The sequence below is a fragment of the Myotis yumanensis genome, unplaced genomic scaffold (genome assembly GCF_028538775.1).
Source record: "Myotis yumanensis isolate MYYU_CA2020_CCGP unplaced genomic scaffold, mMyoYum1.0.hap1 SCAF_12, whole genome shotgun sequence".
NCBI classification, from domain to species: domain Eukaryota; kingdom Metazoa; phylum Chordata; class Mammalia; order Chiroptera; family Vespertilionidae; genus Myotis; species Myotis yumanensis.
This window is the reverse complement of record NW_027223763.1, coordinates 56,537,408-56,563,595: the sequence shown is the minus strand read 5'-3', so window position 1 is coordinate 56,563,595 and position 26,188 is coordinate 56,537,408. Positions and strand designations below refer to the sequence as shown.

The 26,188-nt window shown below is 41.3% G+C and overlaps 1 protein-coding gene across 2 annotated transcripts in view; it reads left to right on the top strand.

Annotated features, from left to right (window-relative positions):
• TTC39B (tetratricopeptide repeat domain 39B) overlaps positions 1-26,188 on the top strand; it is a 116,245-nt gene that overhangs the window by 48,446 nt on the left and 41,611 nt on the right. For both annotated transcript variants that reach the window (XM_070431701.1, XM_070431702.1), the window contains 4 exons: positions 12,490-12,585; positions 17,948-18,058; positions 21,047-21,178; positions 22,140-22,216. In XM_070431701.1, the coding sequence (XP_070287802.1) occupies positions 12,490-12,585; positions 17,948-18,058; positions 21,047-21,178; positions 22,140-22,216 (416 nt within the window). The remainder of the gene's footprint in view (positions 1-12,489; positions 12,586-17,947; positions 18,059-21,046; positions 21,179-22,139; positions 22,217-26,188) is intronic.

Below are 26,188 nucleotides of genomic sequence, written 5' to 3'. Positions count from 1 at the left end.
TTCTAAAAGTTGATATGTTCGGAGACCAGTAGTCAGAATGCTTTGAAACACCAACTGGTAGCAGTCATCTTTGTAGCTGCAGAATATGGTTGGCTTAGGGTGACATATGAGCTTTGTGGGTGCCAGTATTTTGGTGGATTTCCTGCAGCGTAAAATAAATCAAGGATTTTAGAAAGAAACTCTCTGCCACTCAGAGATGAAACATTTGCTGTTTTTATTTTTAAACATGTTGTCCTACTTAAATGCAGCAACTTTGAATTGAATTAGGAAAAGATTCCTAAAAGTTAGAAATTCTGCCTTCTCGAGACCTGCAAAATTTATATTCGCTCATTAATTAATTTATTTCATTCATTCAACAAATGTTTACATTTGTTCCTCATGGTTTAGATATTTTTAGCAGGCGAGAGGCATTCAAAAACGACCTAATTATTTCATTACAATTGTGGTCATTTTTCAGCTGTAGAAGTGTAGGTACTTTGTGGCCAGACTATACAGGACATGCAAATACTTGCCACTAATTTTGACCCAGATTTTTTGAAGCCACAGTTCTTTAGGATGCTTGCGTTGGAAAGAGATTTTGGAAATCATGTAATTATTTCAACAAGCATGTGATAGGTACTATATACAGGGTGTCCCAAAAATGTATACCCACTTTGAATAATTATAAATACCAATGGGTTAAATCTGAAAAGAAAGAAACACCAATTGAACTATCAGCTGTAAAGTATGTATACGGGACACCCTGTGTATAGAGAGATCATACAATAGTTAAAATAGTTTCCTATAAAAATAAGAAATAAAAAGGAAAAAAAGAAAAGGCAAAAGAATGGTTTCCTGATTTTCTAGCCACTAGTTTATTCCAGTATCGTAGAAGATACCAAGACACCAAAAAAGCAGAATAGAAAGCAAACAACAGACCAAAATCAACCAACCAAAACAAACCAAAATAATAGCAACAAGAGTCTGAATCTGTAAAGGTGTTTGGCTGGTCTTGGTTCTGAAGAAGGAATCCCGGCAGACCTAACCCACTTGCCCTGACAGCCCCGACTCAGAGGGCTCGCTGTGCTAGCTGATGGTTAGTACTTGAGAGTGAATAATTAAGATTTTTTTTAATACAGCAAATATCTTGGCTTATTGATAGATATTCATTCAAGAACTCACAGTTTGTTGGGAGATACAGACAAGAAATTCTGTCTTTGGGACATACTAGGATGAACTGTGTGGAGAAGGTCAGGGTCTGTGAGCAATGATGAGGGGTGACCAGTCTAACCTTGGGTGATGGGCAGGAGTCTGGGCAGATGCTGACCTCCTAGGGGTGACCTCCTAGGGCTTTCGTCTGAATTTAGGCAGATATTGCTAGATACCTGGGCAGTCGGGTCTCGGAAGTGGTTTATTAGAACTACAGCTATGAGGCCCTTGTAGGAAAGGAAAAACTTTCTCCTCTACTCTTAGGTTCATTGCTTGGGGTTCTGCAAGTTCAATGGACAAAAGATAGATTAGCAAGAGAAAGAAAAAATGAGATCAGTTTACACACACACACACACACACACACACACACAATTCACAGAGTTCACAAGAACTGTGCCTCAAGGAGGTGATTAGAATTTGAGGCTTATATACCATCTTAACAAAGGATGATGCATCCTGGAGAGGAGGCTGGACTAAAGAAAAGGGTTTCTGGGCTTCTGGATGGGGTAAGTTATGGGGAAAGGATTAGGAAATGTATGGTAAATAAGGATTGTTTTGTAAGGTTTGTTATACAAATAAAAAATCCTTTTCAGGTGGTAAGAGTTACCTCTGGGGTCATGTCCTTCCTCGTATGGGAGAGGGGGATACCTTTACAAAGGGAAATTTAGGTCCTGCTTTTAGACAGAAAAGGGGAGGGCAGAGAGCTCATTGCCTTCAGCTCAAAACAGTCTTTCTGTCAAAATGGCAAATTCCAGGGTAACAGACTCTAGTCTCCTTCACCACCATCTCTTCAGTGTTTGCCAAGAAGTTTGGGAGGCCTGCAGTTCTAGTGAGGACAGGCTGGTCAGAGGAAGACAGATGCCAGGGAACGGTGGCAAGGGAAGTGACCAGCCACAGAAGTGTTTTCCTCATGAAGATCACATGGATTTGTATTTAGTGAGGACTCCCCACAGTGTGGGGATTGGTAGAGGGGAAGTGTGCCTCAATCCTAAAGTATGACACCTTGTGATACCGAATTTTTGGACTGGAACCGGGATTCTTTGTCCGCTGGAATCAAAGAATGAATCCACGGACAGAAAGTGATATAGCAAAGGGGGAGATTTATTGAAGAACAAGTACAGGCTCCCACATAGGGAGGAGGAAGAGTCCCTCAGAACTGACTCCCATGTAGGGAGGGGGAACAGTCCCCCTGAGTTCTTTTCCCCTGTGGCTTATAAAGGCTGCAGTTCTTGTGTCCTGATATCCCCTCTGATTGGTCAATATTCCCCTTCGAGTTGGTTACTATAGCAACCTCACATGGGACATGTGAGGTTCTCCCCCCCCTTCCTTATTTTGCTATTCCCTTTGGGCTTTCTTCTCCTTCTGATTGGAGGGCTTCCTTCCCTTTATTTTGTAAATATAGACCTTTCTTGGCTACTTCCAGTTCCCTTGTCTTATGTAAATGCAACTGCTGCTGCTTCCATGTCTTATGGAGATGTAACTGCACCTGGCTCCCTTGTGTTATGGAAATGTACCTTCTCCCAGTCTGCAGCCCCGTGCTTTTTCATGGACCCTAATTCTAAAAAATCCCTAAGCCTATCTATGTTCCCCCAAAATTCCTGCTTCACTTGCTCCTGGCTCTAAGACTCTGGTCAAAATTATTAATAATTTAGGGCTTAAATAGGCTTTTATGGCTTAGGTTGAGAATTTAACATATGTATGTGCATATCTATATGCATATATATATATGTATATATATACTGCAGTTATTGCTTTTATAGAAAATACTAGAGGCCCAGTGCATGAATGCATGCACTGGTGGGGTCCCTCAGCCTGGCTGGCAATTGGGGCTGATCATGGTCGATCAGGGCGGCAGGTGGTTGGCTGCGGGGAGGGGCCGCAGGAGGTTGGCTGTGGGAGTGCACTGACTGCCAGGTGGCAGCTCCAGCGTTGAGCATCATAGTAACTGGTCAACCAGTCGTTTGGTTTCTTAGGCTTATATATATACTAGAGGCCCGGTGCACAAAAATTTGTGCACTGGGGGGGGGGGGGTAGGGGGGGTCTCTCAGCCCGGCCTGTGCCCTCTCGCAGTCTGGGACCCCTCGGGAGATAACGACCTGCTGGCTTAGGCCTGCTCCCGGGTGGCAGAGGGCAGGCCCAATCCCTAGGTGCAGCCCCTGGTTGGGCTCAGAGCAGGGCTGATTGGGGAGTTGGGGTGCCGCCCCCTGTCATGCACAGAGCAGGGCGGATCGGGAGGTTGCGATGCCAACCCTAGTCACGCTCAGGGTAGGGCCGATTGGGGGGTTGGGGCACCGCCCCCTGTCACACTCAAGGCAGAGTCGATGGGGAGGTTGTGGCACCACCCCCTGTCACGCACAGAGCAGGGCCAATCAGGGGGTTGGGGCGCTGCCCCCTGTCACCCACAGAGCAGGGCAGATCAGGGGGTTGGGGCGCTGCACCCTGTCACACACAGAGCCGCAGGGTGATCAGGGGGTTGGGGAGCTCCCCCCTATCAGGCACAGAGCAGGGCTGATCAGGGGGTTGGGGCGCCTTCCCCTGTCTCAAACAGAGCAGGGCGGATAGGGAGGTTGTGGCCCCGCCCCCTGTCATGACAAATGCTCAGTATTTTTGGACTTCATACCCACAGGTCTTCCTAACATTTTGCACTTGCTTTCCACTTTTTAACACCATATTTACATGTTGCTTCATTTTAGAATGGGCGGGGCTGCATATATGGACAAAGGACATGAACATGAGTTTGATATGACTTTCATGCATGGGTTACTTTTCTTTCGATACTTCAGTCTGCAGTTTTGGACAGACTTTAGACCATTCACATGGTATGAATCTTTGGTGATTGTTATGGGTGAGTGTGTTATGGAATATCCCATTTCAAGTCATTACAGGTGACTGTGTTTGAGAAAGCAGGGAAGGATGGGACTAAGACTTGAATTTCTCTTGTGGGTTGGGACTATGGTCATTATCTTCCTAGTTAGTGGGTGAAGCAAATTTTGAGCCATTCCCAGATCCAGCAAACCAGGCCCTATATAGCATTTATGAGCCATCACCCCTCCTCAATATTAGTTTAGGTGTTTTTGTTGTTGTTTTGTTTTCTAAGCAATAGCATCCCTGTATAGCAAAACCATTTTGTGTGTCTCCTTGATATTATAGGCTGAATAAATACACACCAACTATGAAAATAGTCACACACTGAAGATCTAAAGAAAATGAAACTTGGGCACTTAATTACTTGAGTATTTATATGCTTTCCCTTCTCTTTTGTTTGTCTGACCTAATAGTAAGGAAAGTCCTTGTATTTACTGAAAGCTGCTTATTGTTGAATAAAGGACTCTGTGATATTGTATTCCTTGGTACTTTCCATGATCTACGTATGTGACATAAAATGCCAAGTATCATGACTGTACCTGGCACAGGGTGCTAGTATGGAATCAATAAAAATGTCGTTCATTCACTGAAAAATCGTTGAGCATCTCTCAGCTAAGCCAGAGAGTTCCTCTCCTTAAAAGGCTCATAATCGATTCACCATAACTAAAAAGTAACCCAATAATTATATTATGATGAGTTGTAAATTCTGACCAAGGAACCCAGAGGAGAGACACATTATGTAGACTGGGAGAAAAAACGTATTGAGTGGTCTTTATTTTGAGGGTCAAATGGAAGGAAAACTTATTTTTAGCATCGGTTTTTAAAAATTTCTTGTTTTGGTTTTCTTTGTCTTAGGTTGTGATGTTTTAAAACACACGATAATCACCCATTCAGTGTCACACTGAAAACCTGCATTTGCTCTGCATCCCTCCCTTGAGGACGGAATGAAAATGGCAAAGTGCTGCCTACGTGGCTTCTGCCCAGGGTGCAGGAAACACTGCCCTACTGAGCAGCAGGAATATAAACGTAGGTCTGATGGGAGGCTCTTGGCCTCAGTCCCTTAACTCTTCAACACCAGCACCGCATGTACGGGATGTTTCAGTCTAAAAAGCGATTTCATAAAATAGGACGCATTTCCTCTCATCACATCCCTTGAGGTAGACAGGGCAGGTATTGTTATCCCTCGTCTGGCGCGTGTGCATGCGCCTGTGTGTGTGTGTGTGTGCGCGCATGTGTGTGTGTGTGTGTGTATACATGCTTTCCCCCAAATTTGTTTTTGTGGTAAAATACACATACCATAAACTTAACCATTTTTAAATGTACCCTTTAGAAGTATTAAATACATTCATAGTGTTTTGCAACCATCGCCACCATCCATCTCCATAACTCTTCACCTTGGAAATATGAAACTCTATGCCCGTTAAACAATAGCTCCCCACTCCCCCTGTCCCCCAGCCCCTGACAACCACCATTATATCTGTTTCTATGATTTGTATCCTTTCTCTGTTTGAGCAGATGAGGATACTTAGGCTCATAGAAGTGAGTGAAGGGTGCAACGCCACACTGCTTGCCAGTGCTGGGCTCACCTTGGTGGGAACCCAGCACGCTTTCTCCTAAATCACACTACCGCAGGGTGATGAGAAAAGATAAAAAACTAGACAGAAGATTTCTGTTAGTAATAAGAGAGTCCTCTAGTAGGGAAGGTTTTATATATATACTAGGGGCCCAGTGCATCAATTTGTGCACCTTGAGAGGAACTGTGGGCCGCAAGGCTGTGGTGGGCACAGGGACGGGTCTTGGCCCATCCTCTATGCCCCCGCCCAGCCCCTTGGCCTTAGCCTCTGGTCCCCTGTCTGCTGGCAGCCCCGCTCCTGCTGCTGCCGCTCCATCATGCTGATGGTGCCGGACCCGTTCGCACCCGTTAACAGCATGGAGTGATTGTGGCCAGTGCCAGCAGCAGGTACAAGTGGCGGCTGCTGCCCTGATCGCCCCTCAGGAGCAGAGGGAAGATGGAGAAGTCCTTGGGGGTGATCGGGCCAGCAGCTGCCACTCGCACCCGCTGACGGCGCTGAGCGATCAGGGCCGGCAGCGGGTTCAAGCAGGCCCAGCACCGGCAGCAGGTGTGAGTGCCTGTGGGACCATGATGTGTAGGAGCAAAGAATTTTTAGTAACCACCAGAGGCTCGCTCCTGCTTATCTGCTCCACCATCCCGCTGCAGCTGATGCCCACCATGTTCAGTGCTCTGCTGCTTGTTTCCGATGCTCGCCATGTTCTGCATGTGCCCCCTGGTGGTCAGCGCACATCATAGAGACCGATTGTTCAGTTTGGTTGTTCGGTTCGGTTGTTCTGCTGTTTGGTCTATTTGCATATTAGGGATATATATATGCTTTTACTGACTTCAGAGAGAGGAAAGGGGAGGGAGAGAGAGATAGAAACATCAATGATGAGAGAGAATCATTGATCGGCTGCCTCCTGCATGCCCCCTACTGGGGATCAAGCCCGCAACCCTGGAACGTGCCCTTGACTGGAATCGCACCCAGAACCCTTCAGTCCACAGGCTGACGCTCTATCCATTGAGCAAAATCAGCTAGGGCTTTTTTTTTTTTAAATAAGAAAAAAACACAGTAAAGAAAAGCAGCCAAATGAAACAGGAGCTGTGCTTATCTCTTGCCAATCTAACATTCCATTGCTGTTTGTTTTGAATAAAGTGAAGAGTGCAGTTTGCTTTGCCGAAGGAAAGAATTTGAAGGGACAGAGGCTCTGGTTTAGTTTCCACTGTGTCAGGGATTTGCTGTGGCTGTGGGCAAGAGAAACAGCATCTGTTGGGATGGTTTCTCTTTTTCTGAAGAGACTTCAAGTTTACCCTCCATTTTCTGAGTGAGTGGGGTCTGAGACACACTATATTTTATACAAAACGAACTTTTATTCTTCCCAGTTGTTCTCAGTTGCCTCTGGAGCTCTCATCCCCATCGAGGATGGAAAAAAAAAACATTGCCAATTAAAGATGACATCATCTGCTTAAATTTCAAACAGTCTCGTTTGGAGTGATTCAGGTTGTCTTGAAGGAGTGGCAGAGGCAAGTGCCCAGTCATGTAAATCGTTAAACTCTGCATCAGGCCCACGCCTCCCTTCTCTGAGGTTCCCTCTCCCTCTCCTCCTTCCCAGGTGGTGGTAGGTGCAGGAGGAAGTGGAGTGTGATGGGGCAGGATCTGGGTCTTGCTCTCTGGTTGGTGGCTACATCCAGCTGTTTTTGCATTGCCCTCTGTCCTTGCTGCTGCTACATAGGACAAGAGTCTCAAGGTCTGGGCAGTTTTTACTAATGCTATTCCTGCTAAGTGTTCAAGTGTAGCACAGTACTTGGCAGACACAGCTGTAACTGGATGAGCTTGCCTGGAACCTAATCATTTAGCCAACTGCAAAGAAGAAATCAACATGTAATTAACCAAATCGTGGATATAAGCAATGGCTAAGCCTCCCTCGGGGCAGACAGAGAACTGGATGTGAATCCCCTTTAGTTGCTGCATAAAATACCTAATGATAACCATGTCTTGTTCTTGAATAAAACACCCAGAGCAGCAAATCCATTGTGTTTGGTTCCACTGCCTCTGCCGCCCAGGCGCCTGTGGTGGCTGGACTTGGAGTGTCCATGACCCTGAGGGCTTAGCATTCTCCACTGGCATTGGCGAGGCCAGTGACTGAGGTCCAGCGACCACTCATTTGATCCCTGTTGCTGCCCTTTGCTACAGGGCCATCTCAGGTGTCTTTTAAAAACATTTTCTTACTTTGCAATAATTCCAAACATATCAAAAAGGTGTGAGAATAACAGAGGATTTAATGTGTACCCTTAATCCATTTTCAACATTTTGCCACATTTGCTTTATTATTCTCTCTGTATACACATCACATGTATTTTTTAGCCTCACTTGGCAGTAGCAGCTCCAGGGAATGTGGTTTAGCAGGATGAATTAGAGAGGGAAATGTCTGGGAATAGCTTTCATGTTCTTTCCTTTTCTCTGCTTTCCTCTAACTGTTCTTTCAAGTTAAGCTTGCCCACTTCCTTGAACTCTTCCTTCTGTTGAATTGGCTTTAGTCTTTTCCTGGCTGTTGGCTTCTAGTTGCATTTCCAATTGTTGGTTGCTTTAGAACAGAGTGTCTAGAACAGGGGTCCTCAAACTTTTTAAACAGGGGCCAGTTCACTGTCCCTCAGACTGTTGGAGGGCCGGACTATAGTTTAAAAAAAAACTATGAACAAATTCCTATGCACACTGCACATATCTTATTTTGAAGTAAAAAAACAAAACGGGAACAAATACAATATTTATATTTGCATGTGGCCCGCGGGCCGTAGTTTGAGGACCCCTGGTCTAGAACATCAGATAGTTCAGGTGGTTGGATTGACCAGATGAGAGTGAGGGCCAGTTCCTTCCAGTAAAAAATAAACCAGTGCCATCTGCCAGTTGCTCCTCTGTTTGTCCATTTGTTCAGTCAGTCAGTCAGTCAATCAACACAGTCTTGTTGGGAGTTTCCACTTGCAGGAGTGGTGAGAAAACGTTGAATTCCTTTCCCTTGATTCTGATAGCACTGGTGACAGGCCTGGGTTGGAGCTGACAGTCAGAGGTCCGTGGGGAGTACCTGCTAGTTTCTGGGCTCTTCTTGCTCTCCCAGCGGCAGCTGCAGCAGTGCCCTCTGCCTCTGATCAGTGGCCCTGAGAATGGCTATTTGAAGGAATTGCCCATTGGGCAGAATTTGGTCTGGTGAGCAGTTTTCTTTAGTAAGAAAGACAAGCTAATCATATGGCCAATAATATTAAGCAATAAATTTCCTGGAAATCTGGTGGTGGTATCCACTGGAGTCCTATGTTCATAATGCCGGTGGACACTGTTCAGACTGTAGATTATATAAATGGTGCCTCTCATAGCATAACGGTTGGCCATCTCTGTTCATTCTTTTTCTCCCCTTAAAGAGAGATTTTAACTTTGATGAAAAGCTGGAAGGATATTGTCTTTTAATAATTTTTGAAATTTTTACTTCATTTTTTGCTTTTCAAAACGAGCTAGCTTTTTATTGTGCAGGAACATAGCACGTTGCGTTGAATTTATTAGGGAAATTAAATTTAATTGATTCTGCTAATTATGACTTGAATGAGAGAAAAAGTATAAACAAAGACAGCTGTATTTCATTTGAAAATAGTTCTACCTCATGATTAAAAATTAGAGTAGTATAAAACACAAAAATAAAAAGACAACCCAAGTAACAAATGGCCAAAGAACCTGCATAGGCATTTCTCCAAAGAAGATACACAAATGGCCAATAAGTACCTAAACAGAAGATCAATATCATTAGTCCTTAGGCAAATGAAAGGCAAAACCATAATGAGATAACATTACCCACACAAAGATGGACAATAACAAGTGTTGGCCAAGATATGGAGAGATTGGGAATCTCATACATTACTGGTAGGGATGCAGAATCACCATGTCAGGACTTTTTTTGGTAACTCAGATATCCACCAACAAATGAAACAATAAACAAAATGTATTATATTCATACAATGAAATATTATTTGGCCATTAAAAAGAATGAAGTACTGATACATGTAGTAACATGGATGAATCTTAAAAACATTATGCTAAGTGAAAAAAGCCAGTTATAGCAAATGTGTAGATACAAAGAACTATGGGGAATGACAGCTGATGGATGAATACAAGGTTTCTTTTGGGTGACAAAATACTTTAAAAATTAGATTGTGGTGATAGTTGTACATTGCTATCAGTATGAGTATACTAAAAACCATTGATTGTATGCTTTAAATGGGCAAATTGCGTGGTCTGTGAATTATATCTCAATGAAGCTTTTTTAGAAACTTAAATAAATTAGAGCAGTAAATACAGGGCAAAATGAGGATATATTTTCCAACACACTCATAACAGTAATTGAAATACGATGTTTTCTTTAGCACCTGTCAACCAAATAACATTTTTTACTGGCTAAAAATACGTTTCTTCTAACATCTCAGTATAACATCTTGGTTATGCTCAGGAGTGGAACAGACAAGTCTTTCTATTTAAATGTTTAATAACTGTGCTTACTTTGGCAGAACAGATCCTAAACCTGAAGCAATTTAAGGAACGTTTAGCATGGCTTTTTTTTTTTTTTTTTGCAAGGATGCATGTACTCCACTGCAGTGTTTCAGATATTAAAAACCTTTATTGAAGGAAATAAGACTTGAATAAATGTGTATAGATGTGAAAATATAATATTATGAAGATAGCAGTTCTCTGCAAAGTTTGCTAGAAATGTAATGAAGTCCCAGGAAACACCATGGCAGGACTTTTTTTGGTAACTCTATAATAACTTATTCTAAAATTTATAACTAAGATTGAAGGTAAAATAATAGCAGTCCCCTCTCCACCCCCCAGAAAAAGAACATTTAATAAAGTAGAGGGCTTGCTCCTTTGGCATATAAAGAAAGCCATGATGGTCGAAACCGGTTTGGCTCAGTGGATAGAGCATCAGCCTGCGGACTGAAGGGTCCCAGTTTCGATTCCGGTCAAGGGCATGTACCTTGGTTGTGGGCACATCCCCAGTAGGAGATGTGCAGGAGGAGGCAGCTGATCGATGTTTCTGACTCTCTATCTCTCTCCCTTCCTCTCTGTAAAAAATCAATAAAAATATATTAAAAAAAAAAAAAAAAAAAGAAGCCATGATAGTGAAAAGTGCAGAGAGAAGCAGATACATGGGTGGAGCAAGAATGCCTGGAAACAGACGTGTGTACATATGGAAACTTGCCCTGTGTTACAGAGTTGCAGTGTTATTCAGTATGTCATCGTGTAAAAATTACACAACAAACAAATGTCAAAGATTTATTTATCAGTCAGCAAGATGGTAAAACTGGTTCCAAAAATATTTGGGAAACGGAAGAAAGAATGTTGGAATAAGATTTGCTATATTTAAAACTAGTTAATATCTTACAAGGCAATAAAACCATAACCTTACCAGACTAACTATTTGGGTATTTACCAGAAAAAAATCTACAAGTTAACATATAATTTTACAGAGTATAGGCCTCAATCAATAGTCATTAGCAAATCAAACAAAGGTATATCTTTGGGTGGGCCTGTTAGTGCTCCAACATGACACTGAAAGGACATTGGTTTTTCTTTTGTCTTATTTCCAAGCTAAGGAGTAGCTGAAGGATGAGTTATTCATTGGTGTTGGGATAATTGCCTGTCCATGTGGGAAACAAATTAAGAAGCAGTAAAAGCTCTCCCTTTTCTGCATAAAGGCAGGAAATAAATTCTTTTACTAGAGACAGATACCTATCAGCCCATAGAATCTGCAGACAAACCTTATTAAAGCAATCCTTATATTCCTAGTTACTTCTTCACCGTTTACTACTCCTAGCCCAATTCCTTGTCTTGTCAGTTATTCACAAACATTGTTTCTTTGTCTAACAGGTATAAAAGCTTCCTATTGTTCACTTCTTTGAGGCTTCATTCTCTTGTGAAAGCTCGCATGTACATGTGAAAATTCAATAAAATTTATATGCTTTTCTCTTGTTAACCTGTCTTTGTAACTTTACTTTTCAGACCCAACCAGGGTCCCTAAGAGGGTCAAAGAAAACTTTTTTCTCCTCTACTATAATATTCCATTTTAATCTGTATATATAAAAGCCTAAGCGACTGTTACGACTGGTCGCTATGATGTGCACTGACCACCAGGGGGCAGATGCTCAACGCAGGAGCTGCTCCTGGTGGTCAGTGTGCTCCCACAGCCAACCTTCCCTGGCCAGCCAACCTCCCGCGGTCCCTCCCCCTGGGCAGCTGGCCCCGATCAGCCTCTATTGGCCCTGATTGTTGGCCAGGCCGAGGAACCCCACCCATGCATGAATTTGTGCACTGGACCTCTAGTAAAATATAAAAATATATGTGTAGATTTACTTGGGAAAAGATATGCAAGGATATATACAAGATACAATGCTGCGTTTGGATGGAGAGCTGTGGGGGATGATTTCAGTTCTTTGTGTGTGTGTGTGTGTGTGTGTGTGTGCACTAGAATAAAATAAGAATAAGTTTATTTTATTGGTGCTATATTTCAGGAATGTTCACCATGTAACTGAATAGTTTTTCTAAATTGCTAAGAAATGTAGATGCCCCAGCTGATGTTGCTCAGTTGGTTGGGCGTGGCCCTGAAAGGTTGCTGGTTGGATCCCCAGTAGGGGGTGTGCAGGAAGCAGCCGATCCATGTTTCTCTCTCACATGAATGTTTCTCTCTCCCTCTCCCTTCCTCTCTCTCCAAAAATCAATTTAAAAAATCTTAAAAAAAAAAAAAGAAATGGAGGTGAGATGCAGTAAATAATTGAAGGACTTGTGTGTGTACTTAAGTTTATGTGAACGTTTCCTGTAAGACACCTCACTCTGCCTTCTTTATTAACAGGCCTTTTCGCACAGATATGGCAACAAGCAGACCTCACTTGGCATCACTGGACGCAAAACAGGCCTCCGGACAGCACCGACCATCCAAAGCGAGCAGGTCAGAAAGGGTGTGAGCGTTCCTGGGGGGACCAGTCCTACCCTTTGGTGAACTGCAATGCTGATGTCAGAACAGGCTCTGTGTTTTATTGATCCGTGGGGAGAGGAGAGGCCCAGGCAGGTAGAGGGCCCATTTTACAAATTAGGGAAGGAGGCTAAGGGACTCAGTGACTAGGTGTCACTGTTACATAAAAGCAGGAACAAAACGAAATTAAAACTTCTGCGGCACAGCTCCCTTTGTGTCTTTGTTACCTCAAATTTTTTTAAACCATTAATTTTTAAAAATATATTTTTTATTAATTTCAGAGAGAAAGGGAGAGGGAGAAAGAGATGGAAACATCAATGATGAGAGAGAATCATTGATTGGCTGCCTCCTGCACACCCCCTACTGGGGATCGAGCCTGCAACCCAGGCATGTGCCCTTGACCAAATCGAACCTGGGACCCTTCAGTCTGCAGGCCGACGCTATATCCACTGAGGCAAACTGGCTAGGGCAAACCATTACTTTTTAAATAAAATAATATAACCACATTGCCAAGCATCAGGGAAAATGGAGGAAGGGGAAACATAATCTGTCATTATGACTTTAATACAGACTGTTAGAATTTTGGTGTCTTTCATTCCAGTCTTTTCCCTGGGCATGTGTTTCTTAAAATGGATATAACCAAAGAATTTTCAGTCAGTATTATATTATGATTATTTTTCTAATAATATTCTTTTTGTAGTCTTGGCTTAAAAGTGCATTTAAAAAATGTTCATTATAGAAAATTCAGGAAATATAGAAAAATCATAAAGAATAAAATATGTATTACTATCACCATAACTACCACAACAATTTTTTAGATGTATATTCTTTCTTTCCCCCCTTGTATATAAAGATACTAACTTTTGTTTTTGCTTAATTGGGATTATATTAAATATATTGTTTAGTATTCTGCTTTTTAAAACTTAGTTAATCATGACATTTTTTCTTTTCCTTAAGTATTTTATATAATATCAAATTTAATTGCTAAGTTCTGTTCCTTTCCTGCCTATTCTGGAATTAACTAGTTGTTTCTTTTTAACATGTAGGTTATTTCTTTATCAGTTATTAAGGCAACTCTGTTAAAGCTGGACCAGAAGGTCACAGTTTGATACCCGGTCAGGGCACATGCCCAAGTTGCGGGCTCAATCCCCAGTGTGGGATGTGCAGGAGGCAGCCAATTGATGATTCTCTCATCATTGATGTTTTTCTACCTCTCCCTTCCCCTCTGAAATCAATAAAAAATATATTTTTAAAAAATGCTTTTCATCTATCCTACAGGTTTATCAGACTTTAATTATACCACAGATCTTTAGCATTTTTGTATTTTGCATTTGAAATTTTTAGCTATTTGTGAATGTGTTCATAATACTCAGTTTGTCAATGTAAGAAAAAGGTGCAATAATATGAGGGTTGAGGAATGGAGATGAACTTGAAAATAACTTGTAAGTATCTTAAGGCATTTATTTTTCACAATACTATTTTGTTCCATATGTCTCTGTTCATGGAAATCTGAGCTTTCTTCAGAAATATATGCCCCTCTTTCAGAGTTATCCTCTAATTTATTTGATAGTTTCCTAGGTTCCTATTACATCAACATTTATAATGCTGAGTTTGAAAGCTGTAATAAAATACTAAAAAAATTACCAAAAGCAGTACTAAATAAAGGGTATGGTGTTAAGAGAGAAAACAAGAGTGAAGGAAAGTCACCTTTTTTTGCTTGGTTAACATTAAGTAGAAATAAGTAAGATTTGTGTGTGTTTCTGAGTTGAAAAGGGATCAGAAAAGAAGAGGTTAGAGATATATAAAGGAAGTTTGGACAGGATGGCGGAGTAGTTAAATGCTGTGCTTGTTTTCTCCTGCAAACACATCAAAATTACAAGTAAATTATAGAACAACACCCTTGAGAACCACCTGAAGAGTGGCCGAACAGAATTCATAAACAAGGACATAAAGAAGAAGCCAAGTTGAGGCTAGTAGGAGGGCTGGACACAAAACAAGTCTGGTTCCACACCCAGGTGTGGCAGTTAAGAATCAGCCGGGCTATGTCGGTTGTGGAGGTTCCCCCTGAGGAGCGAGGGGTTTCAGACCCACACTGGACTCTGCAGCCTGGGAAGAGGAGTCCCCACAACTTCTGGCTGTGAAAATCAGTAGGGATTTTGTGCATCCTGATAAGATGAAAAGTAGCTGGGATCCCAGGCTTTCCTCATAAAGGGTCTGTGCGGGGCCTTACTCACTGATGGACTCCTTTGCTCTGAGCTCCAGCAGCTCGAAAAGTGCCAAGAACTGGAGGGGCAGCTTTCTCCCAGACAGAAGTGCTGGTAAAGCCAAAGCCATCTGGAGAAAGAAGGACAAAGGTGGAGGTTTCATGCTGATATCAGAGTATCCTATAGTAATTAAAACAGCATGGTATTGGCATAAAAACAGACACATAGATTAATGGAACAGAATGGAGAATCCAGAAATAAACCCACGCCTATGTGGTCAATTAATCTATGAAAAAGAAGGGAAGAATATGCAATGGGGTAAAGACGGCCTCTTCAATAAATGATGTTGGGAAAACTGGATGGTTTCATGTAAAAAAAAAAAAGAAGTAAACGACTACTTTCTTACACGATATACTGCAAGAATAAACTCAAAGTGGATTAAAGACTTAAATTTAAATGTAAGACCCAAAATCATAAAACTCCTAGAAGAAAACATAGACAGTAAAATATCTGGCATGGCTCTTAGTAATATTTTTTTTGGATATGTCTCCTTAAGCAAAGGAAACAAAAGGAAATATAAACAAATGTGGGACTAAATCAAACTTAAAGGGTTTTTGCACAACAAAGGAAACAATCAACAAGCCGAAAGACTACCTACTGAATGGGAGAAGATATTCACCAACGATACATCTAATGGTGCTTAATATCCAAATATGTAAGAAACTGATATAACATAATACCCCAAAACAAACAATCCAATTAAAAAACAGGCAGAGGATCTAAATAGACATGTCTCCAAAGAGGACATACAGATGGTGAATAGACATATGAAAAGATGCTCTATGTCAGTAATCATCAGATAAATTCAAATTAAAGCCACAATGAAAGGAACTCCTACCATTTGTAACAGCATGGATGGTCCTGGAGAGCATTATGCTAAGCGAAATAAGTCAGAGAAAGATAAATATCACATGATCTCACTCATTTGTGGACTATAATGAACAACAAAAACTGATGAACAAAAATAGATCCAGAGACAGAGAAGCATCGATCAGATGCTCAAACCTCAGAGAGAAGGTAGGGGAGGGTGGGAGTAAGGGGGAGAGATCAACCAAAGGACTTGTATGCATGCATATAAACATAACCGATGGACACAGACACCAGGGGGGTGAGGGCATGAGCGGGGGTGGGTGGGCAATGGGGGGATAAGGACACATATGTAATACCTTAATCAATAAATAAAGAAAAAAAAAGCCACAATGAAATATCACTTCACACCTGGCAGAATGGTTATCATCAATAAATCAACAAACAAGTGTTGGGGAGGATGCTGAGAAAGTGAACCCTTATGCACTGCTGGTGGGAATGCAGACTGGTGCAGCCACAGTGGAAAGCAGTATGGAGTTACCTCAAAAAATTAAAAATAGGATTAACATATGACTCAGCATTCCCACTTCTAGGTATTTATCCAAAAAAATCCAAAACACTAATATGAAAAGATATATGCACCCCTATGTTCACTGCAGCATTATTTACAATAGCCAAGGTATAGAAGCAATCCATCGATGGACAACTGGATAAAGTGGATTGGATGATGCCCACCCACACTGGGGAGGGCCATCTGCTTTACTCAGTTCACCAATTCAACAGCTAGTCTCTTCTAGAAACACCCTTCACAGACACATCCAGAAATAGTGTCTTACCAGCTGTCTGGACATCCCTTTAGTCCAGTCAAGTTGACACATAAAATTAACCATCACAAATTTTCAGCTCTTCAGCTACCCCTCCACCAAGAACTTGTCTCATTTCAGCACCACCTTCAAGCTCTAGGCATGAGGAATTCTGTGTTCCTACCCAGATCAGCTTTACCTCACCACCCACCCAGCCACCAGCTCAACAATATTGAATGAGTATGTACTATGTTCTAGATCTCACTGAAGATGCTGGTGGCACAGCAGTGACTAGCATTTGTGTTCTAGAGTAGGAAGATAGACAAAGACAAACATGTCCAAAATGCTGCATGGGACATGGGGGATGGTAATGAGTGGTGTGGAGTGAAAAAACAGTGAGACAGTATGGGTGTGGCCACTGAGGCAGTTCTGAGTTGATGCTTCTTGAGCTAAGATCTGAATAACAGGAAGGAACCAGCCATGGGAAGTTTTAGAGGCAGAGGACCGTTTCCTGTAGAACCTTCAGAAACCATTTTTGGTAGATGAGTAACTGGTAAGATTTTGTTTTCATGCTTGAAAGAATGAATTTGGAGAGGTTGGAGGCATGGAAATTCAACATGAAGTACTTTGAAATAAATTGTACTACTCATTTGCTTACCGAAATATTTCTATCAATAATTAATTAACAGATAATTTTCAAATAATATATAATCATGACTCTCATAGAGATATAGAAATCACCACATTTGAAAGACTTTACTTAACTCATTAATCAATGAAGGAACTAGGCAGATATTATAGCAGATTCAAAGGAGAAATGAAGACAGCACAAATTTATATGGACTAAAAAGTGTTGAAATGAATGTGTAAATTCAAGAACAACTAGCTTCTTTCACGCTGGAGGGAAGTCAGTTGAACCTCTACTGGCTGGGACTAAATTGATAGGTCTATAGACAACAAATAGTTTACATTGCTATCAGTTACTTACAATTCACAGAGTTGTAAGAAAACTCGCATAAAATCAAAAGCAAGTAACTAGGAGGGGTCTCCCTTAGACAATTCAGTTTTCCACTGAAGCACATTTCTCCCCTTTATATAGCCAAATGAAAACAAATAACCTTGGCCTCTCCCATGAAAAAAGGCAGTTCCTCTACTTGTGGTGGAGTGATGGGCGGGGGAGGGCATAACTATCATTTATTCACTGCCCACAATGAGCCATATTTGTCATAAACTCCATCCTCACCATGGCCCCATGAAGTAGGGTGTGGTGTCCCATTTTACAGATGAGGAAGTCAGCTCCCAGAGGTTCAAGACACTGCTAGTAAGTGGCAGAGTTAGAATTTTAGCCTATCTGTATGCAAAGTATGTGTGCGCGCGTGCGCGCGCACACACACACACAGTCCCTGAGACAACTTGCTAATAGTAAAAAATAGAAATTACATATATATTTTTCTTGATCTTTAGGTCATCATCAACTAAGATGGATCTCAAGAATGGCCTGGAAGAATGTGAAATGGCACTGAAATTATTTCTGAATAACAAATTTAAAGATGCCTTAGAATTGCTTCAACCATGGTAATTAACTTTGTTTCTTTTAGGTAAAATATATTTTTTCACATGTTTTTGATGACATTCATGTCTTTTATGCCATACTTGTCAGTTAATTTATTTGTGTTTCCACCTAAATATTTGAGACCTCTTAATATCCAGTTAAGAAATCTGTCTTTTCAACTTTATTCAGTAGAAAATTTCTGATTTTTTCTCATCCTTTAATTTCTATATTTGTTTAAATAGTGTCATTTATGTAGTTTTATAGAGCTCCATTTTGCTTTCGTCAGTGAACTATTTTTACGGATGTTCCTCTTAACCTTAAATATAATTGAGAAGAGTTTCCTTTGAATTGGGAAAGGGAAGAACTAGAAATGCTTATCTCAAGTGCTAACATTTAAAATGACATAAATATTATCGGGACTCCCTGCTTATGTGATAAACTTAGGTTAAACAACTTAATTTCAGTTAATAGTAATTGTTAATTTTTCCCCTCTGTGCTCAGCCTTATTAGGCCTCACTTTGACCACAGTCCCCAGCCCCGTGGTGTAACTATAGCTTGACAGGAATGCTTACTCTCACATTGTTTCTTCAGACACAGTCACTTCCTTGGGTTAAGCTTAGACCTCATAATTTTCTAGAAGCTTAGCTGGGCACAAAAGTGGGAATCTTATTCTTTTGAGCCATCAGTAGGGTGATGTGATTCTTTTTTTTAAAATATATTTTATTGGTTTTTTTACAGAGAGGAAGGGAGAGGAACAGAGAATCAGAAACATCGATGAGAGAGAAACATCGATCAGCTGCCTCCTGCATGCCCCCCACTGGGGATGTGCCCGTAACCCAGGCACATGCCCCTGACCGGAATCGAACCTGGGACCCTTCAGTCTGCAGGCTGATGCTCTATCCACCGAGCCAGGGCGGTGATGTGATTCTTGTCCTTGACCTTGAATCTTAGAAATGGATTTACCTACTGAGAAACTGCGAAGGCAGTTCTATTCAGATTTAGATGATCTTGATCAATTAGCATTTCAGAGGTTAGGAATATATGTTAAAGCTAGAGGCCCGGTGCATGAAATTTGTGCAAGAGGCTTGGCCCTTGCAGCCCCGGCTTTATCCAGAAGGTCATCCAGAAGGACGTCTGGAAGGTCATTCAGCTTTCCGGTCTAATTAGCATATTACGCTTTTATTATTATAGATAGATGGTGAAGCCTGTAGCCTATAGAAATTGTCCAGTGCTGTCTCCATTGCTTGTCTCCCAACCTCTACCTTGCCTGTCTCCTACCTTTTCGCCCAATGGCTTCTCCGTCTCTCTGTCTTGTGTCTCTACCTTTCCCTGTCTTCTGTCTGTCTGTATTTTTTTCTTTGTCTCTCCTCTCTCAGCCTGCCTGACTCTTTTTCAGTCAAACACGTCTCCTTTTTTTTTTTCTATGCCACTGAAATCAGCTGGACATAATATGGAATGAGAAGAAATGATTTAGTATTGTATTTAATGGAGCTATAGATTCTCTGATCTTATTTTTCCTACTTGAATACTTTTTTTCCTCTTGGAGGACCTTCCGGTTTAAATATGAGGTCTAAAACCCCAGTTACTGATTAACTTTGGGCTGCTCTTATTCCTTGCGGTCCTTTTGAACAACCAGTGCCCTCACTGTTCAGGACAAGCTGCAAATTACCGAAGGATGTTTAGACTATGTCCGTGGGGGAAGAGAATAAAGTGGCTTGCACTTGTTTTGCACAGCAGCAGGCTGTTGTGATAATATTTGAATTAAAACCAGAATCGTGCATTGACATTTTACATCTTATAAGTAATTAACGTAATTTAAGAAGTTTTAAGAAAAGTGATGGTGAGGTTTTTTCACAGCCTGAGAATCTGGGGTGTCTGCCATGCATCAGGACTAGTTGACCTTCCTAAGAATCTAAGTGATTCTCACTGGAATGTGAATTATCAAGAACTTTAATCAGGAATCTCAGATAATGGGATTAGGTTAGAGATGGAGTTTAAAATGCGCTTTTGTCTGCCTACCTAACTTTATTGCAAAAATGTTGCCTCTGGCTGGGAGAGAAAAGGGGACAATTTTTTTTTGTTAATCTTCACTCGAGGATATTTTTCCATTGATTTTTTTAGGGAAGAAAGAGGGAAAGACAGAGAGAAACATTGGTGTAAGAGAAACACATCAATTGGCTGCTTTCTACACAAGCCCTGACCAGGGCCTGGGGCAGGGAGAAGCCTGAAACCAAGGTATATACCCTTGGCCAGAATCAAACCCAGGATCCTTTGATCCTCAGGCTGATGCTCTATCCACTGAGCAAAACCAGCTAGGGCAGAGAGGGGACAATTTTTTTTAAAATATGTTTTTTATTGATTTTTTTACAGAGAGGAAGGGAGAGGGATAGAGAGTTAGAAACATCGATGAGAGAGAAACATCGATCAGCTGCCTCCTGCACACGCCCTACTGGGTATGTGCCCGCAACCAAGGTACATGCCCTTGACCAGAATCGAACCTGGGACCCTTCAGTCCGCAGGCCAACGCTCTATCCACTGATCCAAACCGGTTAGGGCAGAGAGGGGACAATTTTTAATGAGTCTTTATCTTTCAAAAAATATCAGAATCCGTCACAAAATATATTTCTAGTGGCTTTTATTGTAGCACTGATATCAGAGCTAAAGGCAGCACACTGCCCTTGGTTCAGCTGCGGAAAAGCGGTTTGCTTTGAAATATTTTCTAGGAAATGCACTTGCAGGCTGCCCCCTTGTGCTGAAACAGGGAAAAGCATCTCGACTCCTTTTCTTTCAGCCTGCAGTGTTCTGTGCTGCCTGTGTGAGCTTAAATTGTTGTTTTAGGGCCTGTCTTTTATAGTTCCTATGCTTTCAGGGTTCTATGGCAAAGGAGTAAAGATTATCACTGTGAAAGTCAAGACATGCATGTATTAGGATTTCTCATGATGACTATCAGGCTAGGCCTCAATGCTTTCCAGTTTGAATTGAAATGTGCTATTTCCCTGTGTTGCCCCCAGGGCTAAGGACAGCATGTACCATGCCTTGGGCTACAGTACCATTGTGGTATTGCAGGCCATCATGACCTTCGAGCAACAGGACATCCAAAATGGCATTTCTGCCATGAGGGACGCCTTGCAAACCTGCCAAAAGTATGAACTCAGTAATTACATGCTTGAGATATGACTATAAACCTATATGTCTGTGTGATCAAATGAATGCGGTTTGCCTGACTGAGAGCTGTTGGAAGTTGGCCGCAGTTGTAGGAAAAGGACTTGAGCTTCAAAGCTTTCTTGGCCTCATGTAGTTTTATGCAATAGAGACCAAAATCCCTATTAGGAATTAGAGTACGCTTCTCATTTGTCCAAACGAGGGGCATCTGTGGTAACTTGAAGTGCCCAGCAGGGCTGAGATTTCAGTGGGGTTAGCAGCAAGCAGCTCCAGGGTCTCCCTGTGGTGAGTTTACGTACCGCAATCCAAACCAGGCCAAGCAAGGCACATTCTTCTCTTCGTAGGGGATGCTGCCAATTCAGAAAGGAATGTTTTATTTGCTTACAAAGAATGTAGTTGAACACTTTGGTTGGTGAAAATGAGATGGGTTTCCAATTTTATTTTAATCTTTGCTCTGTGTCCATAGGAAGACCCTGGCAAAAGCTGTTAGCTAGCATTGGTGAATTTTAACCCTGGTGGAATTACATACTCACCTAATTTTGTGGCCCCACACATGAAGAGAGAGCTTTCAGATATTACACTCTTAAGTTCATTCTTCATCTGTGGTGAGTCTTGCCACAGAAATGCTGAGTTCAGCCACAGATCTGGGGAGGGGGGGGGGGTGCTTGGCAGGTTGGGGTCACTGTTTTGTGCTGGTCTGTCCACGCACGTGTTCAGCGAGCAGGGGTTGAGCACCCCGCATGCCAGCCCGGTGCTGGGAGGTGGGGCTGCAGTGCTGCCCAGGGTGGTCTCTGCCCTGGGGATGGTAGTGTTGAGCTCTGCCTGCCTTCATGACTCTCTGGTGTGATTGTGACTGAAGTGAACGTCGAGTGAAAATGAGCTCTGGCTAATTTCTTGTTACTTCTTCTTCCTCTTTCCTTCCCTCCTGCTTACTCTATGCAGATATAGGAAAAAAAGCACGGTTGTAGAGTCTTTCTCAAGTCTTCTTTCTAGAGGATCATTGGAACAGATGACCGAAGGTAAGAGTCATTTAAAAGATTATATTTTTTCCTTCCTTTGAAAAATCAAAACAGGATCATGCTCCTCGTAAGAGCCAATACTTAAATATATCATATAAAATAGATGGAATGTCTTTTTCTCTTCCCTATCATACCTTCCAGAAGTAACTACTGGTAGGAGTTGGTTTTGAAGCCTTGCATACTTTTCTGTGTATATATATATATATATATACAGAATCTAATATATATATTAGAGGCCTTCCCTTCCCCTGGCTGCCTGCACTGGTTTTCCTTCGGCACCGGGGACCCAGGCCTTCGCTCTGGCCAGAGCCGCCTTCAGTCTTCACTCCGCCGCTTCCCGCCTACATATGCAAATTAACTGCCATCTTTGTTGGCGGTTAATTTGCATATCTCGCTGATTAGCCAATGGGAAGCGTAGCAAAGGTATGGTCAATTACCCTGTTTGTCTATTATTAGATATAATATATATATATATATATATATATATATATATACACACACACACACACACACACATATATATATAAATATACACAAGGTAGATGTGGGGTGTTTGTAGTTGTTCAAGTATTAATCATTTTTGCAAGCATAGAATTACATAATATACCAGTATATATTGTTCTATAATGTTATTCTTTGGGATATTGATGTTTTCCCATGTCAGTATATATAACTTATATTTCATTCTGTTTAATAGTTATGTAGTACTCCACTGGATGGGGTACTGTAAATTACTTGGTTTTATCTATTGAATTACAGTTAAATTGTTTTTATTTTTTCACTATTACAAATGATGCTGTCCTAAAATTCTTTTTTAAAAAAATCCTCACCCGAGCGTATGTTTTCATTTATTTTAAAGAGAGAGAGGAAGGGAGAGGGAGGGAGAGACAGAGAAACATTGATGTGAGAGAGAAACATCAATCAGTTGCCACAGGGATCAAACCCAAACCTGGGTATGTGCCCTGACTGGGAATCAAACCTGCTACATTTAGGTGTATGGGACAATGCTCCAGTCAACTGAGCCACCCAGCTGGAGCATGTCCTAAATTCTAGAACCTATGTCTTCATACATTTTTGTAAGTGTTTCAGAGGAAAAGTCCTAAAAGTGAAATGACTGGGACTTAGGATTTGAAAGTTGTTAATATTTATAGATGCTACCTGTGTTTTCTCCAAAGAGTTAGGTCAGTTTATATTTTTACCACCCATGTATGAGAGTTGCTATTTTTCTGCAAGCTATTGTTTTCAAGGTTAAAAGGAGTAATTCTGATATCTTAAAAAAACACATCGATTATGTTTCACAATATGGACGATGTTTGGTTTGTGGATATTTAGGAAATATTCGAGAATCCGGGAATGGCCATAGCACTTTGATTAGTTGGAGAGGGAAAGGAATGACTCTTTTTGTTGTCAATTCCTTTATGTTCCCACTGAGATGAGGGCAGAAGGTCCCTGATCAGCTCTGTTTTATAAGTGTGACACTCTAGTCAGAATTGTTTCTAAGAAAAGAACACCCAGATGTCCTGCAGAGGAGAAAATCATGTTCTTCAGACGTGGCCAGCCTAGAGCAAAGCTCTGCCATCCAAGGCGAATTTGTGCACCTGTCGTCATTGTCAGACTGACTCCCTGGAAGAGGTAACTCCAATAGTGGAGGTGGATGTGGCTGATTAAGGCCAGAACTATTCTGTCAGAGTCATGCCTGGTCTTCACATGTATGTCAGGCACAGTTTTTTATTTATTTTTATTATTTTTTGTTAATCCTTCTCATAGAGTATTTTTCCATTGATTTTTAGAGAGAGTGAGGGGGAGATAGAGAGAAACATCCATGTGAGAGAGGCACATCTATTGGTTGCCTCCCACACATGCCCTGACCAGGATCTGGAATTGAGCCTGCAACTGAGGTACATGCCCTTGACTGGAATCAAACTTGGGACCCTTTAGCCCATGGGCTGATGCTCTATCCACTGAGCCAAAATGGCCAGGGTCAGACACAGTTTTTTAATGTGTTGTATTGTGAGGTCTTATTTTGTTAGAAGAACATTATCACCAACCTGTTGTACACATTGAAGAACTTGGGAACATTTGTAAGATGTGAGGCTAGGCACTGATTACAGGAGAGGCCTCTGGGACTTGCTCCTAAAGGGTATGATATGATGTCGACCCTTAAACCATTACAGAGCAGAACGGCATTTCCTGTGTCACCCCAGGCAGCTGGAGCCCACTACCTTTTTCTCCAGAAAATAACCTGTAGGAACCAATAAGAATTTTCTTTATCCCCTTGGTTTTGGGTAGAATATGGCTTCATATTTTCCATCTTTGGGTCATTGATGTAAATTGGCCCCAGTAATCCTAAAGGCCACTAAAGTAGATCAGTGGGAATTTAAATGGTCTGGTTTCTCTCCAGTGCCTTGTGCCTTCAGCTTTCCTTTTTTTTTTTTTTTTTCAATATGAAGGCTGACATTTGAGGGTTTTTTTTTTTTTACACCTTAGTTTTGGGAAGAATAACAGTATTTTTAGTGTCAGTATAAGTAATAATCATCATTTAAAAGGTAATAGTGATAATGCCCAATTATGTCTTTGTGTCAGACTTTGTTCTTGATGCTTTCCTTAGCATTATTCAATCTAATCTGTGTAACTTCCTTTTATGGAGTAGGAATTAATGTTCAGAAGTTTAAGCACATGGCCCAGCAGAGCATAGTTCAAACCTGATCTACCTTTCTCTAAGCCATTGTTCTTTCCTCTGTAACCCAAACTTTCTCCTGTAGACGTGTAGAAAAGGTCATCGAATGTGTCATATATGGATAAGGGAAATGTTGAATTGTTCCTGCGTTAGAGATGTTGAAAATAGATGGTGCTGTGTTCTGATCTTATTATGTCTTTGGACATAGCACTTTAGAAAATCTAGAATACTTTTTTACTAAATATTAAAAAGTAAACAACAATGAGACACTGCTACACACCTGTTAGAATGTCCAAAATCTGGAACACTGACCACAGGAAATGCTGGCGAGGATGTGGAGCCTCGGGGACTCTCCTTCACGGCTGATGTGAATGCAGAATGGTTCAGCCACTTTGGGAGCTAGTTTGGCAGTCTCTTGTGAAACTAAACATACTTTTGCCATACAATCCAGGAGTTGCTCTCCTTAATATTTCCTCAAAGAGCTGAAACTTCATGGTTATACAAAAACCTGCAAATGAATGTTTATAGCAGCTTTATTCATAAATGCCCAAACTTGTAAGCAACCAAGATGTCTCCCTGTAGGTGAGTGGATAAACATCCAGACAATGGAATATTATTTAGCACTAAGAATAAGAAAGATCTTTGTAATATTTTAAGCAATAAAACAATAAAAAAAAAAGAATAAGAAAGAGCTATGAAATCATGGGAAGACATGGAAGAACCTTAAATGCATATTACTAAGCAGAAGACAGCAATCAGAAAAGGCTACATACTGTATGACTCCAAGTATATGACATTCTGTAAACGTCAAAACTACGGAGAGAGTGAAAAGATCCGTGGCTGCGGGGGGATCATGTGGAGGCGTAAATAGGTAGAACATGGAGGATTTTTAGGGCACTGAGGCACCCTGTAGGATACCATACCGGTGAATACATGTCATTGTACGTTTGTCCAAACATAGAGAATGTGCAACACCAAGAGTGAGACCTCGTGTAAACTATGGACTTTGGGTGATTATGATGCCAATGGAGATTCATCAATTGTAACAAATGTATCCCTGGGGAGGGGAGGATTGTTGATAGTGGGAGAGACTATGCATGTGTGGGGGTAGAGGCTATGTGGGGAATCTGTACCATGCACTCAGTTTTGCTGTGAAGTCTACTAGTAAAACTGCTCTAAAAAATAAAAATTAATTAATAATCATAAGTTAAAAAAATAAGTGAACTTATGACTATAGCCTATTCTGAAATATAGGCTTACTTAGACTTTTATACCCAAAGGCATGCTTAGCTAGC